This window comes from Cryptomeria japonica, chromosome 8 (assembly GCF_030272615.1).
Source record: "Cryptomeria japonica chromosome 8, Sugi_1.0, whole genome shotgun sequence".
Lineage (NCBI taxonomy): Eukaryota > Viridiplantae > Streptophyta > Pinopsida > Cupressales > Cupressaceae > Cryptomeria > Cryptomeria japonica.
The window spans coordinates 456,129,829-456,150,071 of NC_081412.1; the positions used below are offsets into that span (position 1 = coordinate 456,129,829).

At 33.4% G+C, this 20,243-nt stretch overlaps 1 protein-coding gene across 1 annotated transcript; it reads left to right on the plus strand.

Moving 5' to 3' along the window:
- Positions 1-1,698: 1,698 nt before the first annotated feature.
- On the plus strand, positions 1,699-3,621 carry LOC131077295 (cytochrome P450 86B1-like). The gene has a single exon (XM_058014758.2). It carries the CDS (start codon positions 1,876-1,878, stop codon positions 3,481-3,483), a length of 1,608 nt encoding a protein of 535 aa, XP_057870741.2. The 5' UTR covers positions 1,699-1,875; the 3' UTR covers positions 3,484-3,621.
- The last annotated feature ends 16,622 nt before the right edge of the window (positions 3,622-20,243 follow it).

A 20,243-nucleotide genomic window follows, 5' to 3' on the forward strand; every position in this document is an offset into this window, starting at 1 on the left:
GATTTAATGATTATATCAAAATTTAAAATGACAAATAAAAAATTATTGTCCAATTCTAATTGTTGCAATCTTGACCTAATGCATCTCAGTGAACTATATTTTACAAAATTGAATTGCAATTATGTGTACCTTAATTTTTTTTTTGCATTGACTTTATTAGTGTTTCCTAACAAAAGTGAACCATTTTTTATGGTGTATAAATTAATGGCAATGAACAATATCAAAGTGCACAAAGAGAGGTATGAGATCTTCCTTGATAACTAGTTCAACAAAGTTAGAAGAATTGGCAAGTGAAAAAGTCAAGTTCCTAAATATTAAATTAATATGTAATATTTGATGATGCAATACCAATACAAGTTATGACAATGCATTGTAATGACGAGAAATTATTTTCTCTAATAATTTGATAATAATTAATTACTTAGGGTTGTCTTTATATAAACCATTCAAGGTGTTCTAATTAAAGTAATTTTATATACAAGATTATGTCCGATAATTATATTTTTTTGAGAGGATTAGATCAATCAAGATGGATTGAGATATGAGTTGGGAGGATTAGAATGTATGTGTATACTTATTTAAGAGATAGATCTATGCATGGAGTATGGTCCAAGGTATATAAATGACTACAAAATAAAGGGGCTTGGACTACTAAAATTTGATAAGGGTAATGGCTAGTAGAATCAAGGCTAAGGTCAACTTAACTTTATCCCTTTCACTTATATTCTCTATGTAAGCTTTAAATATATATATTAAAAATTTGGATATATAAATCGATATACTATTATTAAAGGTCAGCTAATATTTTGAAATTTGTTTTCATAATTTTAATAGAGATAAATTTGTAGATTGCTATTTAAGTTGAATAAGACCTGATTGGTGTTGTTTTTGAGTGTTTGGTAAAGTTTAATGATTCAAATAGAACCTACCTAATATCAAGACTTGTTGAATTGAAAGAAATAAATAATCTCAAAAGTTAATACTAAAGTCATTTTCCAAGACTTCAATAGAATAGATATCTCAAACAAATTTCAATTGAAAAAAATATCCTATCACATCAATCTTACCAAAACCAACCAACAAATGATATAATTTAATTACATAAAAAAATTCAAACGCCTAATAAAAGATTCACTCTACAAATTGTGAAAAATATACCAATTTTTTTTATTAAAATGATCAAATTAAATAAACGACTCAAGAAATGTTCTGTACAATATTTTATATGAATTAAAAGAAAGAAATCTATTATTTTAATGAAAACAATGTCTTAATCATTAAATTTTTGAATGACTAGATGAAAAACTCATATATCAAATAGTCATTTTCCTTATTATTATTATAAGAACAGCTAGTGATTTGTCACTGGCATCTAAATTTTTCAACCACGAGATTAAAAATATTCTTAATGACACCTACTCATTTTTTTTGGGAAGCCTTCATCCATTTAAGATGCAGCTAAACTTTATGTCAGCATAGAAATCCAACAAAGATTGATAGAACTGACATGTTTCAAAATTCATGTCACATTTATTTAACACCTAAAATCTCAAATTAACTATCTAATAATATTTAAAGCCAAAAATACTCTATGATTTCAATAAAATCAGGGGAAGATAAATTGCGTGACATTAAAATAGATCGTTCAAAACTTTATGTTGGAAACGTTGAAAATGGAACCTTAAAGTAAAGGTGCTGTTGGATTCTATGGAAATTGATGTCGGTGGAATAAACAGGTTAACCTACTAAAGTAGATTAAGCTACGAAACATAGATTGAAATCACATGTTCACAGCAGCTGTGTTTTTAAATACCCAATTCTGTGCCAAAATAGCTCGTCACCTTAGCTGCCTTTGAGTGCTTAGAAAATTAGATAATGGGAAACCGCTTCAATCAGCTTCTGTATTTTCTGTGGTCAGAATCGAATCTGAAAGCCACAGACATAGCACTGGCGTTATTGGGCTTCATACTTTTCCATTTCTTTATGCACAGAAAAAAGAAAGGGCCGCCAATTTGGCCTCTGCTTGGCATGATGCCTTCGTTAGTTCTTCACCTAAATGAAATCCACGACTGGAGCACCCGAGTCTTAAAAGACTGCGGGGGAACATTTTACTTCAAGGGGTTGGCCATGAGCGGCAGGACCACCGTAGTGACAGCGAACCCGCCCAATTTGGAACACGTCCTGAACCTCAGATTCAACAATTATCCAAAGGGGCTTTATTTCCGGGCTGTGGGGCACGAATTTCTGGGCGACGGCATCTTTAACGCTGACGGCGATATGTGGAAAGCGCAGAGGAAGATGGCCAACATAGAATTCAACACTCCGTCTTTCAGGGCGTTTATGGCCAAGTCAGTGAAAGAGCTGGTGCAGAACCGACTGGTGCCCCTTCTCGAAGAAACCGCCCGGTCCGGTGATCCAATTGATCTGCAGGACGTGCTCCTGCGCTTCACCTTTGATAATGTGTGCATGGTAACGCTAGGAGTCAACCCGGGCTGTTTGGCGGGCGGAGAAGCAGAAGCCAGGGAATTTGCCCGAGCTTTTGAGGACGCCACGGAGATCACCATGTTGAGGTTTTTGACGCCCCCTATAGTTTGGCGGCTCATGCGGATTTTCCAGTTAGGACCCGAGAGGAAGCTCCGCAGGTCTTTGGCTACCGTCAATGGGTTTGTAGACAAGATAATTGGGTCTCGAACAGGGAACTCCGTGGCTGGGACCGGGACTGACCTTCTGTCGGTCTTCATGAAGGTCAAGACGGAGGGCGGTGACCGGCTTTACACAGACGAAAAGTTGCGGGAAATCACGGTTAATTTCATTCTGGCTGGACGGGACACCTCGTCTGTGGCGCTCTCTTGGTTCTTCTGGCTGCTGCTCTGCAACCCACGGGTGGAAGAACACATCTTGGCGGAAATTCGGTCCATCTTGTCGAAAATATTTTCGACTGGTCTACTTGAACTTGAAGCGATTCAAGGATCACAGGGTTTTCTGAATGCAGCGAGCCTGAGTTTTACAGTAGAAGACTTGAAGCAGATGCATTATTTGCATGCGGCGCTGTCGGAGTCCCTGCGACTGTTCCCCTCCGTTCCCTTCGACTTTAAGGAAGTGGACTCCGACGACCAGCTGCCGGACGGGAGTTATTTGAGAAAGGGGTTCAGGCTGATATATTCGATATATGGGATGGGAAGAATGGAGAGCATATGGGGGAAGGATTGCATGGAATTTAGGCCGGAGAGGTGGCTGGACGCGGGTGGGAACTTCGTCAGCGAGTCGGCATATAAATACCCGGTGTTTAATGGTGGGCCGAGGCTTTGCCTGGGAAAGGACTTTGCTTACTACCAAATGAAATGGATTGCAGCGACTATCATTTGGGGGTTCAAGATGAAGATGGTGCCAGGACATGTTCTGGAGCCCAAATTGGCGCTCACTCTCTACATGAAAAATGGGCTGCTGGTCACGTTGCAGCCAAGGGAACCCCTGGGACTGTAAAATTCCAGTAGAGCAAGATAGTCTCAGTGCACTTCGCGGCCGCAAACCAATGCATATCCATACTACACAAATAAGGTCTTCCCGTTATTAGTGCATTAATTAATTTAATAGTGAACGGTAACGTTGAGTTTAATTTAATATTGTATTTATAAACATATGGAATTGTTTTAGAAAGCTAAGTTTAATAAGTAGAAGTATTGGGTTTTTATTGTAGAGAATCAAGTTTAAATTTGGAAATAGATATCTAATTTAGAACTCTATGTTATTATTTAAAAAAAAAAGAAATATCGGAATTATCTAAATTAAAAGAGATAAGGATTAACTGGTTAAAATTACTAAATTATTAAGTGATCGTTTGATAATTAGTCTTCGACCTTGATTTCAAGATTGGGAAGGAAGAAAGAATGGCTAAGCCTAGTCACAATTGTATGTTTGATTACCTTTGGAGTGGTCCTTAACACATTATGGCATGGAAAAAATATAACTATTTTGATCCCATGAACAAAGGTGGTGAGACCCTTGATATCCCTATTAATAAGATATGTTGTAAGCACCATGACTAGGATTCAAATTCACCTCTATTGTGCATGTGTTCTATACTTTCCTTTCTTTTGTTGCATCTGTCTTTCAGCCACCTAGCCATTGTTACAAATTAAAAAAAAATCTCTAAAAATTTGAATCTTAGTTTCAAGCATGAGTTTACAAGAAATCGTTGGCTTTCAATGGAAAAAACCTCAACTCTAGATTCTATTTGCTTTTAATGTCACACCACCAACTACACATTCATCTATTTTGTCATATCTTAATGCAAAGGTTTCTAAATATTGTAAAATCTCTAAGAAAATTAGCAACTACCCTAGTCAAGAAGAATTAATGAGAAACATCATGTTGAAAGGTCCTCATAGATAGGTAGTTGGCAATTTCCTTGCTATAATTTTCATGATAAAAATTATTGTCATTAGATTGTTGTAACTCTAGGGACACTAAAATAAAGGTTCAAATTAATATTAAATTTTGCATGCAAGCAAAGTAAAAAAGAGGTTTGATTTTGATGGATTTATAATGATGCATCATTTAATGATGAAGTGTCTCTTTTGTTAAGAATAGGGTATTGTACACATTATACAAGAAAGAATAAATATTTATTTGTGATACATCTATAGATGTGCTTAGCCACATTAAATATTTTTTGGATCAACTTGTAAAATTGTACGTAACATTGGTTAGATATTTTATGTGGGTTGCACATGAGAAAACAATTAATATTTTAGAGCTCTACTAAAATAAAGTAAATGTGGGGTCAATCATTTTTTGTACTCATGCTTTGAGGAACATGATTTTACCTTAATAATCTCTATTTTATGTGAGCAAGCACATATTTAGTGTTTGAGGTTGGTTTCATAGTTAGTTGGATTGTTTGGCTTGGATATCATTGTATTGAAGATTATTCTAAAGTGTGCATATGTTAAGCATGTAATGGGATTTGTAGTAGAATACTTGGACACATGACACATCGATGATGCATTGGGGGAACTCGATGTTTTTGAAGCATTCATGGATAATCTATAAGTGTATTGTAATGTTTCTATTATTGAATAATACATTAATTTTGGACACTTTTGGAGGCTAGTTTTTCCTTCTTTCCAATGTATATCTTGTGTTAATTTGGAGCTCCTTTTCCATCTTTGCATATGGCTACTCTATAAACTTGTATACATATTTTATCTGATGGAGTTATGTAGGAAATGGTTTAATCAACGTATTATTTTTTCTAATAAGTGGTATCAAATTATACATAATTATGATTAATAAATGCGAGAGATCCATGTTTATGTATAACCTTTGAAAGAATATGTTACAAATTTAAAGCCATGACAATATTAGAGATATTTAAGAAAATTCAAGCTATAAGATATGTTGTGTTGGTTAAAATTTATGGATTACAAATTTTAGATATGTTTAGAGTTATGCTAGAAATGTGAATAATGGTGTACAAAGCTGGGTACCCTCAAGGTATCACTAAGAGTTGGTTGACCACTTGCTGATAGCACGTTGGGGTGGCAAGGCCTTTATTCCATGAACCTTGAAATGTGGTCCTATGGGGAACCTCTAACCAAAACTCCATCTAATATGTGTGGATCCTCTATCTTCCAAAATTCCATTTAATATGCATGGATCCTATATCTACCAAAATTCCATTTAATATGTGTGGATATACCATCAAGTAGGATCCCATGCACTAATGGACTAGTATGCATCTAATAAATAGACTAGTGAGATATGTTCTCATATAATAAAAAACATCATTTGAGCCCCTGATTTGTGTCACATCACATAGTGATGGTAGATAGGCATGAATATAAGGATCATAGCTACTTGATCTTTCCTTTATGGGATGAATTCTAATTGAGACATGTAACAAACATATACTAATGATATAAGATGAAATTTGTTCAACCTCATTAGTAATAGTGATAAAGCTTTGAAAAATGCCACATCTAGAAGGGATGAGTGTCATCTCTAAGACTACTTCTAGCTCCAATTATTTTGGAAGAAACAAAAGATGGACCACTTGAAGCCCTCTTGTTTATGGGAGATAGAAAATCTTCTCGCCTCTAATGTTTTTTTTCCAATAAACCTCCCTCTCCCTTGTCCAACATGTGTTGGGAGATAATTACCATTAACATATGTATGTAAATAAAACTCTAAATATAATTATTTATATAATCAATGGTAACTCAACATTATGAAACCATATATGATGTGTGCCTAATCATCTAAGATATATAAATGGACCCACAAGTGAATTCAAGCATATTGTGATGGAATAATCTCTCACTCTATCTTATCCAATAGAAAATAGGAACATGATATGAGTATGTAATGATGAAAGGAGCTTAAAATGGATGATCATTTTTTAGGGCCAGTAACAGTCCTAGAAATAAAAGCATAGAATTTCTCAATGTTGATACCATCATAAGAGTTGTATGATAGAACAAGGTTGATCGTATGTGTAATATTGTTTTCAATATTGACCAACCTATCTCTATTTGATAGGTTTGGGGTTTTATGTATGGTTTTCTCTAGGAAATACAAGGAGGAATTATCTAATATCTAAATGGTCTTACCATATAGATTAGTTGTATACTAAGCATCATCATCAAGTTACTTAGACTAGTGAGAATTTTAATCAACCATGTCTAATTATCTACATATTTAAAACAAAAAACACATTTAATTTCACAAATAAATAAATTTTATATATAAGTTATGTTGGGAAAATTACTATAAATTGTTGGGAATCTCTAATCCAATAAAAATATTGATGAGATTTAATGTCTAGACTATACCCAATGAAAATTTGTGTTTGTATGCAAATCTGAAAAATTAAGTTGTCATAATAAAGAAAACCATAAAGATATTCATCTTCTTTGTTATGCCAAAAACAACTACTTTAACATGATTAATAAACTAATCTTAGATGAACATAAATAATCATGGAAATGAACATTACTTCACCATAAGATACCAACAATAGCAAAGTATATATTAGCATCACAAGAAGAACATCTCACAACATAGGATTTACATGGAGAAACCCTTTTGAGAAAGAACCCCACCAAGAAGTGAGGCCAATGTTTGTATTATCTTCATGAAATGGAGATTACATACAACCCTTTCTTCCTTCTCCTCTTCAACCTTCAATCTAGCAACACCTTTGTATAAAAATGAACTCCGATAATGTCTCCATCTCAAACCCTCAATATATAGGCTTATGGAGGCCCAAATTACCACTATATAAGATTACCATGGGCCAAGGTTCCAAAAAACCATGGTAAAAATCCATCTGACCCACCATATAGATTGTCTCTTATAATCTTTTAAAAATAGCACCATTATTGCATGTACAACTTGATGACAACTATCATTAGATTCTCTTACATGTTGTCATAAACTATCATAACATGCACCATCTAATATTAGCATATTCTCTTACAATTGTAAGAAACATGAATAATAGATGCTCTTACACATTTTATACACTAATAATAGATTATAGGAACCCTATACTTACTTGTGGTCAACCTCATGGTAAATGTGAATAGTAACCACTTTCCAAAAGAAAAATTTACTTATCATTGCTAGTAAATAAATAATTACCAGTCTAGTAATAAAAAGTTATTGTCATTGGTGAAACTCTCACCCCTTATGAATAATTTATAATCAATATTAAGAGTAATTAATTACATAAGAGTTGCAAGGTTAATGACACCTCAGTCCTGGCATTCTCCCACTTGACAACATACATTGTAAATGCACCCATAGAAATCACAAACAAAGGAAAACCATCCCTTAGCCAAACATGTACCATTTGATTGTTTAATATGCTCATGTGCTCCAACAAGATACTTGCAATAGAATCCAAGGAACCACCATGAAGCAAAAGGTACTCCTCACTCCCTCCAGCATACCACCAATGGAAGAAAATGAACATGCCAAGGTGAAGCATACCAACTATCACCGAGTCTTACACAAATTTATATATGAAAAAATGAATCAAATTCAAATGATAACAAGGGAATTGAGTAGCTTCCTTACTCATACCACTTGGAATAGAAAGCATAACAAATTTCAATGCAACCAATTTAAACCATACCTCAAACCAGGGTATACCACCTTAGATAAAACTTTATGCCATTGACATATCAACCCAAAACTGCAATCAAGTCTCTATATATACATCCTTCTACCTTAATGAAACATACCACTGCTTAAATTTCCATATAAAAGTCTATAATAATAATGAAAAAATCTTGTTGATATAGATTGTCCACATCTCAGTCATCCCACTACAATTGACAGTTTGTACACACCTAAAAACTACATAACTTGTAGATCTTAATCTAATGAAATGATCAAACTCATCATCACATTATTGATTAGAAAACCAAGATATCAAAAAGGATAACCAAACACATGTGTAGAAACTCACACTGCATGAGTAATGCCAAATCTAAAAATAGATCAAAGCATATCAAGTCTATCTATAGTACTTCACATAGAGGATGTGGGTAATCATTCTATCACATAGTGTCAAGGAAAAATACACTGATTTGAAAATCTTTCAAACAAATATATTGTAATACCTCTCTTACCACTAGTCCCCATAGCTCTACCAAGTTCTTTACGCTCAACCATATGAACAGAACATCCAAAAAGAATAATGAAACCAAAGAGAGAACCTACAAATAAAACCATATCCTAGTTCCTCACTAACATGTACCAAGTTGTGTCATGTAAGATCTCCTTCACCATTTCTAAATAGAAAGGATATCAACATCTTACATTCAAATAATAATTAAAAAATAGCAGAAATATATGTAAACCTCTCACACTGAAGGTAGATCAAACAAGCCAATCATTCTCATAATAAAGAGAATAAGCCTAAAGCCACAAACCATTTCCTGTATAACTCCAAATAAGTCCTCAAAACTATATCCATATCCCAAGACCAAAAAAGGAGAATGAGGAAAATCAATTAAATCATGCATCTAGATTGTTAAAAAGTCCTTTGCATCTCTATACTCAAGACAACTTATATGAGATGATAAAATATAAAATAAGAATGCATATAATATTCAGGGGAGGAATACCTCTCAGATCATTCACCTACTGAGTAGACCAAGAGTGGGATTCAAGATTGTCTTCTGTGCACAACATGAAATATTAAAATCTTAAAATAAAGAGCAATGTTGTCTCATTGATGTCTCCCATATCTCAAGCACTTATTTTAAAAGACCCAAATTCAAATATTCAAGTAGCAAGGAAAATAAATAGAATAAGGATTTTAAATCTAATGAGAGAACCAAGGATTCTCCTTCACATCCTCCTCTTGAGCCTGTTGGTGCCCAAAACCACAGATTGGAAAACCAAAGACTAGCCTAATCCTCAGTTGATCCAATCAGTCTTGGCCAACGAACATGGATGGTCAAAGACCAAATCCCTCTGCACTTTAGGCTCTGCTAAACCCAGGTGGGTGTACCTTATACTCTCAAGCACAAAAGAGGTTTGTTTTCAGTGGATTTAAACTATGGGAATTAGCAATTACAGGGATGGCAAAAGGTTTTCCTGCAACTATGCTAACAGAAGTGTTTTTTATTGAATGCTTTTAAAATTGATAAAATAAGTGTGAGTATAGTTATATTATGTAAAATATTACTGTAAGGACTTTAAGAAATTATGAAAAAGAGAAGCACTTATATAAATTAGAAGATTTGTTTCTTTGATAAGGACCTAATGCATACAAACTTATTCAACAAAGATTAATAACAGACCAGTGCCTTTATCTGACAGTTAATGAATAACTTTGTGGACAAGAATTGCTATCAACTCAAGAGACAATTATAACACCATCACTGTGAAGGTTTCATTATGTGTTGCATGAACAATAAAAACCCAATTTTACATTCGATACAACATCATGTGATGGCACATCACAACAAATCCAAAAGATTTATCAAGAGGACATATGATTTTGTCAAACACAAAATTACACACAACAATCTGAAGATAAAAACATGAAATCTTGTATATTAACTTCTGGAATAAGAATGTACACAAAAAATGCACATACAAATACTCCAATACATTTAGTTTGCATAGAATAAACTTCTTATTCCTACTAGACCTTTATAAAACATAACACTTGCAGCCGAGCCAGCGGCAAAATTCTCTATTGCCCCCTCATAATACAAAAATGACTCACTACATATATATGCAATCCAAAAGATTTGAATGAAAGGACACACCCTTTCATCTTGCTAAACTAAAATGAACTAAAACCTAACACCTAATTGCTTAACTACTAGACATAAAATATAATAAAAAATCAGTTTTGGCTGTCCAATATTGTGTCACACTTTTGTATGTGCTCCAAATACTTGTTGTCCTCAAGAGTGCTGGTGTTGAACATAGTATCTCTAACAACAATCTCCATGGTAACCAATCTCTCCATCTGCTCACCTGTATTCTTCATATCCAAAACATCTTCCTGGGAAACATGTGTTAAGTACATTCTAGCATTCTGCAATCCAAATCTCTTTGTCTTTTAACTGCTCTGCATCATCTACAATATCTGGTAAACCATACCTAGCAATATCTTTGCAATCTGTAAATTCTCGTTTAATGTCCACACCAAACTCTTTATGTTTATTCAACCTTCTCTGGATCTTCTCAACCACTTTCTCATTGGCACTCTCATATTTCAACAATACCTTTAGCCTGTTCAAATTTCTTTTATGAGAAGCCATATTATCCAGGGTCTTCTAATAGTTTGTCCAGAATTCTCTGAGAACTTCTAATAAATCTTCAAACCTATTTGTTAACAAAACAAAAGAAACATCTATCCTGGTAGTCCTGATTTGTCTCTTCAACTTAATGTTTTCCTTCATTTGATCTTCATATTTCTTCTTCCATTGAACACTAGTATCAGCTATATGTGGTACTTCATGACCACGAATTCTCAACAGGTCTTCATATAAATTCTTATATTTTTGACCCTCCTTCACCACCTACCGTATTTGGGCCTTATTCAATTTTGCAATGTCAATCCTCAAATCTGCTGTGACAATTGGATCAACCTCTCCCACTTTCAGCTTCATCATGTGCCTGAATGACTTATCTACATCTATGATTTTGGGTCTCTTATTTGGAGGGTATAGGGCCCAAAGCACCATTTTCTCTTCATCTAGATCATACCTTGATCCAATAAAGATATCATCAGCACCCTATATGTCCAATTTTATACCCTTTCTGGTCAGAATGCAACAAGCTATCAAAGATAAAAGAAGCACTTAAGTCCCACCCTGGGAACAAAATGATACCTGTCTCACTGAGAAGTTGTCTCCCTCTTCGTGGTATCATTGTGGCCACTTCTACATCAATATATTCTTTTAATTTTTTAAGCATCTCTGCTTCATTTTCTGGAGTAACATTTGGGATGTTCTCCCTCAACTTTTTCCCTTTATAATGGTACAAGAATGACTTGAACTCCTTTGATAGTACATAAACCTCATCTGTAACAAATGTTGCATGCTCTTCAAGTCTTACATCTTCATTGACATTTATTCTCACCATGATTCGCTCCTGGCTCTCTGCTACTTCTTCTAATTCAGGTACACGAAGGTTGATATAGCTACATTCTCATCAAACCCACTCTCAGAATCTTCTTCTTGTCTTAGTTCCTTAAGCCTCTCCTTCCGCTCTTCTATTTTTTGGTTTAATTCCTCTAAAAGTGCAGTAGCCTCATCTTGTTCCCTATTTCTAAATAAATCTTCAGACTCTATCTGTATATACAAATACTCTCCCAAATTCTGTCTCTTCCTGCAGTGGTGGATATACTCCTCTAGATCATAATTTTTCCGAGCCTGGTGTCCAAACAAATTGTACTCCTCTACCAACTTCTTTTCTATCATTTCATAAGCCTTGGTAGATACAATGGCGAAGTCTCCAAAATGCAAAGTGTCTGGCATAAATGTCTTCTTATGTGCACCACCCAAATGCTTTGCATTTGACATACTAAGTTTCCTAACAATCTCTAAATAGGCAATCCTATCACGAACTAATATAGGCAACATATACGGAACACCCTCAAAACTATAAACCCTAAAAATGGTGAAATTCTGACATACAAGCCAATCACCCAATTGTGGTTGACCCTGGTGTCTCCAAAAATATGGGGTCTCAAGAATCTCTTAATCTCAAGTGAGATAGACCCATCATATTCCACTCCAAATAATTTGTACAAAGGCTTAACAAAATATTCTTTAAACGACACATTGTGATTTGACAAACCTTGAGTCCCACAGGGATACCCATAATTGAACTGGTTGGTCCTGTCCATCTTTGTTCCTAGGAGTCACCCTTAATTCCTCTGGCTAGAAACCCTTTATCTGCCCATGAAACAAAACTAGATGCATTAGCAATGAGTAAAATTTAAAAGGAGGGTTAGGTTTCATCTGCAAACTCAAGAACCCTTCATGCAACTTCTTTGCCAAGTAAGTTGCACAATAAAATGGACTTGGCTCATGCATTTTAATATCTATAGCTAGCACCAATGGGCCTATCATTATGACATCAGGGACTTCTTCCCCGCATACCTGGAAGCATGTCCAGTACGTATATTGCAAGTATTGTCTGAACAGAGCAATTTCAAAAGGAGGACCATCCTACTCTGTGAGTCATCCTTTCTCCTTCTTATGAATCGCTAACCTCCACACTATGTGAGTGGTGTCCATTTGGGTATACTTTTCTTCTAGGTCTGTAAAAGATAGGGGCATGTAAGGCTCATAAGACACATCAAAAACCTCATGAGTAGTCCCAGTAGATATCCAGATGAATGGATCCCTATTGGGCAATTGAATGCACATTTTTTCTTTGTTGTACCTTCTCGTAAGCAATTCCAATAATTGGATATTCAGAAAAACATTTGGGACCACCAATCTACCCAAATTTGTCATCCAAAGGTTCGACAGTGGCATCTCCTTGTTCTACCTCAGGTATTGATATAGAAACAATTTATGGCCTCTTATGGCTGTCCAGATATCTCCAACCTCTTTGTACTTGTCTTCCAGTTGATCTTTGGGCAAAAAATAGGCTTTAGACCTACTCGACTTAGCACCAGACAACTCCATTTGGTCAATCATGTCCTGGTTCAGTCTTCGCTTTTGTACACCCTCTACAAATTTCATCTTTTTTGATTTAGAAGACTGTGTATTTGAAACCTCTATAACCTTTCTTTTCAGTTTTGAACTAGAAGCCTCACTAATTAAATGCTTGAACTTGCAATTACCTGTGCTTCTTGTCTGCAACTTCAATGTTGATGGCTAAAAACACTGTGAATAATTCTGGCATGGAAACCCTCTCTTTATGTTGGATATGCCATGGCTAGAGTCTGTAACAGTCATAAACTCATCAAATTTTCTTCATACGGATCCAACCTTCCTGATCACGAGCATTAAAAAATGGTTGTCACATTAGATATTCCAATGGGTAATCAACGTAACCCTACCCGATAATTCAATTACTTGGTGCCACCTACATTTTTCATTCCTTCAATGACCTTTTTGTCTTTCTGATTGGCAAAACCTTCCTCAGTTGCTTCATCGGGCATTGGTGTAGCTATTTTCCTTTCTTTTGATGGTTATAACTTTCCCAATAGATCCGCCTTCTATCCCTCTATGGTATTCTACCCATTGGGCATCGACACAACTCTAAAAATGTTTCTCTAATAATGTAAGTTACTCCGATGAGTCTTTTATTTCAATCCACACCTTACTCTCCTTATCGGGTCGCTTCGGTCTATCGGCGTAGGTTTTTCCGATGTAATCTCTTCATTTGCGATGAGCTCATTTCCCTCATTGGGTATCAGGATAACTCAAAACACAACTTCCCAATAATGTATGTTATCTTGATGGCCTAGCTCCCCTTTTTGCTTGGTATCACTTTATCAGAGAAAGTCTCTCTGATAGAGTCGCCTTCTCCCCTTAGTCTATTGGGTATCGGGGTAAAGTAAATTATGACCTCCCGATGACCCAATGACACTGCTATGAATACATTGCTCCATCTGTTGTCGGCAAGAGTTCCTTCGGTAACTCCATCGGATATCGGGATAACATTTTTTCCTCATTTCCGATAGTGTATGTTACTCCGATGACACTGACTTCTTATCATATCATCGCCGTAACTCTCCCTGATGGATCATCACTCAATCATACTTCTTCTTGCCACTCACGCTTTTAGGAAACACTGTCGGTATGTGTTACACCGATCAACACACTTCGTCCTCCTTGGGTGATCTCATCGGGGTGACTTATGGCAATAAGCAGAATTTTGCATTTTGTACAAAAGAATCCTTTCTCCTTGGATGCAACTTTTTAATAGCCATACTCAAAGGTTTCTCTCACACCATTTACATCTTTGAATATGTTCATAACCTTTCTCTATGCCGATCTTCCAAAAGTTCTCTTGCAATGAAACTAATTGTGAAGATGAGGATTACCAGAATGCCATCATATTCAACATTCCCCTTGACTATGCCCAAGTGATGCCTTTTCATGAAGACATTGCAACATATCACCTACACATACAATCCACCAGTAAATTCTCTTATGATGAAACTATATGCAAACAACATCCATATATAGCACAAAAATATTTTGTAAAAATATGTGCTAACAGAGCCCATGTCCTCTTCTCAAGAGGAATCATCCAAAAAGAATAAGAACAATTGTACCTATTGAAAAAGATAAGTACTTGATGGGAATAGGTATTATACTAAGAAGATCAATGAGATTTTACACCTTCTCAAAAGAACCATATTTGATTACCCTCATCAATGTCTTCATATTTTTATTCCACTTCTTAATTGGTAAAATCTTCATCAACATAGTTAGGAACTTTAGGATTTGTCAATTGGGTGAAACTTAAAGGACTTTCTGCTTCCACCATCCCTAAAATTGGGAGATTGGTTCTTGATTCAGGTGCGCCACATCATATAGCATCTTCTATGGATATGTTTTCTTCTTTTGAGCCTTATTGTTCAAGTAACATTTTGATTGATAATAATGCACAAATAAAGGATTGTAGGAAATGATCTATTGATATTGGTGAGGGATCATTTAATGATGTTCTTTATGTACCCCCTTGACCAATAATCTCCTTTCAGTTTATCAAATTACCTAAGTGATACACAAGTTAAGATTGCTGAGTTCACTCTTGATCATGTATTCATTAGAGATATGGAGACTAGAGATATCATTGCAATAGGTTTGGTGGATCATGCATCACAATTGTATTATTTTTCTAATTTTGACCCTAATGATGATATTCCTTTGGCTAATGTTCATACAATTCCATCAAGGGTAAAATATGTTTATGAGGAGATGTTTGGTCACTTGAACCTTGGTGTTCTTGAGATTAGTGTTGGACTTACTCCTCCTCTACTTCCTACTTCTTTAGATTTCCAGATTGCTTCTATTCAATAGATTTACCATAGTGTTCTAGATGTTGCTCTCTTGGATGAGTATTTGGTAGGTATTTTAGACTTTTTTGTTGAGTCTCATCTTTAAAATTTGGGAGAAATATTTGAGGGTATTTATCTCCTCTTTGATGATAATTTCAGCATGGTTGTTGATTCATCTACATTATCTTTGGAGATTGACATTGCTTATTTTTCTCATTCACTTGATTTGTCACATTTATTTTTTGTGTTTGATCATGATTATGCAGTGGCTTCTTCAAGATTAGATAATCCTACTTACTTTTTAGATATTTATCTTTTGAAACTTCCTCCCTCCTTTAAGTTGGACATAAAGTGGCTTCTTCATCATTTAATGGACTTGTTTCTTCCTAATGGTAGATGTGTTTCTTGTAGGTACTAGATCCCCTTTTGTTTCCAAGCATACTTCATCAACATTGGAGCTTCTTTATTATGGGGTTATATTATATCTCAATACTTCCTTCTTATCAACGGATTGTTGCTTGTATATACATGATGTATGTAGTCCTTGGGGGTTGTGATTGAGTCCTATATGCATCATCTTGTTCTTTAAAGATACAGAAGAAAGATACTGAAGAAAGATGGAGGTAACTATAACATACATATTGTCAAGGGCCTTGGACACATTAATTTTAAAGATACAAAAGAAAGATGATTTTACCTTTGATATCTTTTAAAAAAAGAAAAATCTTGACTGTACATTTGTAATGAGAACAAATGTTAATGATAAAACTTATAGTGGTTTGCAATGTCACTATCTATAGAATATATAAGTGAGTAACAAAATGACGAGTAAATTAAGATGAAACGTCATATACTATTCTTAAGATGAAAATAGTGTTAAGATAGATGGGAGAGTAACATCAAACAAATCTTAGTATTTTATAGAAATGACCCTTTAGTGGGGGTAATATCTAACAATAATAGGAAAGAGTTTATTCCAAATATTATCATGTTCAGCAAATCAATGCCCTATTATCACTTTAGATACAAAGCTCCATCCTCCAATGTAAATACTATGCACTATTTATAATTGTTGCACTCCAACCACCTTATTTTGGTGGAGTATAAGTTAGAGAGTTAATATTAATTGCAAGACAGTAGTAAGCATAAATGGATGGGAAAAATGTAAAGAAAATTAATTTCAGAATTTGCATACCACTCACACAAACTAGCGTTAAGATCGAGGAGCAGCAAACCTCTCACACGTTAATATATTTCACATAGTAAAACCAAAAATTATGAGAACAGGGGTAGGAATAGTAGAAGTATATCACAATCATTATGAGAACAAGGGTCGGAATACCATCCTCATTGTTGAATAATTTGTTATGTATTTACATCCTTATAATGAAGTGTTATTCATTTAGTTACTTCTTGGTCGATCTTTACTTCTTAAATATTGAATTTTTATGTAATTGTTAGATAATGGTCCAACTGGGCACTATGTGTTGTTAGGGAAAAACCAATGGACAATTATTGAGCCCACTAAATTTTGTAACTATTATGATTGTAGTCAATTTTGGGTTGAGTAATGAAAATTGAAATTTTGGATTGTAAACTCTGATTCTTAATTAATTGTGTTCAATTCGCTTTAATTCCTATGAAATATTTTAATAAATTATATTCAAATTTTCTTCAATTACTATTACATACTTTACTATGACTATAAAGTGTTCGGTAGTTTATTTTATGCATTTTCTCCACAAATAAATTTATTTTTCAAATGATTCAAAAATTGTTGTATTGATAAGGCTCATGTATATAATAATAATAATTGTCACAATAGATAAGAATTTCTTTTTTAATCTTTATTATTTAATATTTTGTAAATCTTTACAATTTTTACACATTTTAACTAATGCTAAAATCAAAATTCAAATGGCTTGAAAGTTGTTGTTGTAATAATGCTAATATAAATCAAATAAATATAATGTTTGATTTTTATCCACTCACATTATAGAAATTTCCATAATCAAAACCTTAATATTAATCATTATCATAATCAAAACCTAACCCTAACCCTAATTATAATTCTAACCTTGACCCTAACCCTTTTCTATCCCCAAACTTAATCCTAACCCAAACCCTAACTCTTATAGCTATCATCATGTACTATCTTTGATTGCAATCTTAACCCTAATCCTAATGATAATTTTAACCCTAACACTAACCCTAATTTTATTTACAATTAATAATTATAATCACTAAGATCAACCCTAATCCTAATCCCAACACTAATTGTAACGCTAACACTTGACGTAATTATATCATTAACCCTAATAATAATTCTAATCTTAACCCTTATACTAACCATAATCGAATCCTAGCCCTAAACTTAACCCTAACCCTAATTGAACTCTAATCATAACCCTAATTTAGCCCAAACCCTAATCCTAATTGAAATGTACTACTAATTTAACCCTAACCATAATGTACTTGAATAACAACCCTACTTCTAACCATACTTAAACTCTAGCACTAACTGTAACTGAACCCTTATAATAACCTAACCTTAAAATCAACCTTAACCGTAATTACTATTTAAACCCTATTTTGAACCTCAATCATAACCCTAAAGTAACCTTGATTGTAAATCCAACCTATGCTTGACGTTATCCCCAAAACCTAACTTTATATCAAATTATTAATTATAATCTTTAACCTAACCTTATATCTAATTATTAATTGTATATAACCTTATAATCCTAACTATAACCCTAACTATAATCATAATTAGAACACTACCTAATTATAATTATAACCCTAATTCTAACCCTAAACCTAACCCTAACCCCAATTTTTATTATAATCACTAATTATAATCTTTAACCATAACGCTAATTATAATTATAACCCTAAACCTAACCTTAATTATAATTCTAACCCTGATCCTAACCTTATTCTAGCCCCAACCCTAATCCTAACCCAAAACCTAAGTCTTATAGCTATCATCACATACTATCTTTGATTGCAAACTTAACCCTAACCCTAACCCTTGTCCTAATTATAATTCTAACCCTAACCCTAACCTTAATTTTATTTATAATTAATGATTATAGTCTTTAACCTTAACCCTAATTACAATCACTAAGATTAACCCCAAACCTAACCCTAAGCCTAAGCATAAACCTAACTATGATATTAGCCCTAACCCTAAGTGTAATTTTCACCTAGGGTATGTCTTATCACAATTGTTATTCTACATGATCATAATCTTATCTATAACCATAATCCTAACCCTACCTCTAACCAAGATTTAAACCCTGACCCTGATATTATACACTTAATAACTATAAAACAATATTATAGTTTCAAAATAAGAATATAATAAATAGTATTATACTTTACTGATAAATCTATAAAAATAATAATATAACTAGCAATAATTTAAAATAATAATATAATACATTTAAAATATTTCAAATTTATATTATGAATATTATTTTCAATAAATTATAAAAATAATATCATAATAATCAAAATAATATAAATTAATAATAATAGTATATTATAATATTATTCCACAAAAAATACAAAATAATAATAATAATTACAATAATAATATTACATATTATTGCAACAAACATTAATAATATAAAAATATATAGTTCTATTTTAAAGAATTTATTGTTTCTCATGTTGTGTCGCAACTACTACTAGCTTACATATATTTGATTTTCATCAAATATATATATATATATATATATATATATATATATATATATATATATATATATATATATATATATATATATATATATATATATATATATATATATATACGCCAAGAGATATCCTTCTCGAGGCGCCTATTTTTATCATGTACCCCGAACTCTAATAGGCGCCTCTAGAAGGATATCTCTTGATGTATTATATATATTTGATTAAAATCAAATATATGTAAGCTAGTTGCAAGAGAGTAGTAAGCATAAATGGATGGGACAAATGTAAAGAAAATTAATTTCAGAGTTTGCATACCACTCACATAAACTAGCGTTAAGATCGAGGAGCAGCAAACCTTTCACACGTTAATGCATTTCACATAGTAAATAATGTATAAGAGGGTACATGGTGAATTGTTCACTTGTGATGCAAGTTGCAAAGTAGTTGTGAACACTCACTTGTGAAATAAACTTATCAAGTTAGTCATTGAGTTCAGAGTTGTTGAGAAAGTCTAAATCATCTTTTGTTTCGTTTATATCAAATACAGGATCCAAATTTGGTGAGGGTGTGAATCAATGATTTCCTTATCAAATTCGAAGGGTAGTTAATATTTTAGAGCATTTTGAGGTTAAATAGACTACATAATTATGTCCAGAAGGTCAAGAAACATTAAAATTGATCATCAATTTGTCAATTTTTGACATAGTCAAATTTGAAGTAATTTTATTTAAGCAGGAGAGCCCCATTGGCCCCACCCACCTAATATGGTATGGATTTAAATTTTTTTATTATTTTCCCACATTAAAAAAGATATTATTCAAAATGGTAGTTCTTTAATATTAAACCAAAAGAAAATTTATAATAGTATTCTTAATTATTGTATTTAAAAAAAATTATTGAAAAAAAATCATTGAAAAAATTAAAAAATTAAAAAAAATATTCGAAGGTACTTGACCAGGTACTCTGTACTAGTTGAGCCTTTTGTACATGGATGCACCTATCCTGGCTCCAAAACCTTCAATTCTTACAGCATGTT

What these genes read in the sequence shown, in the direction of transcription:
- LOC131077295 (XM_058014758.2), top strand. Translation starts at nt 1,876, where the DNA reads ATGGGAAACCGCTTCAATCAGCTTCTGTATTTTCTGTGGTCAGAATCG.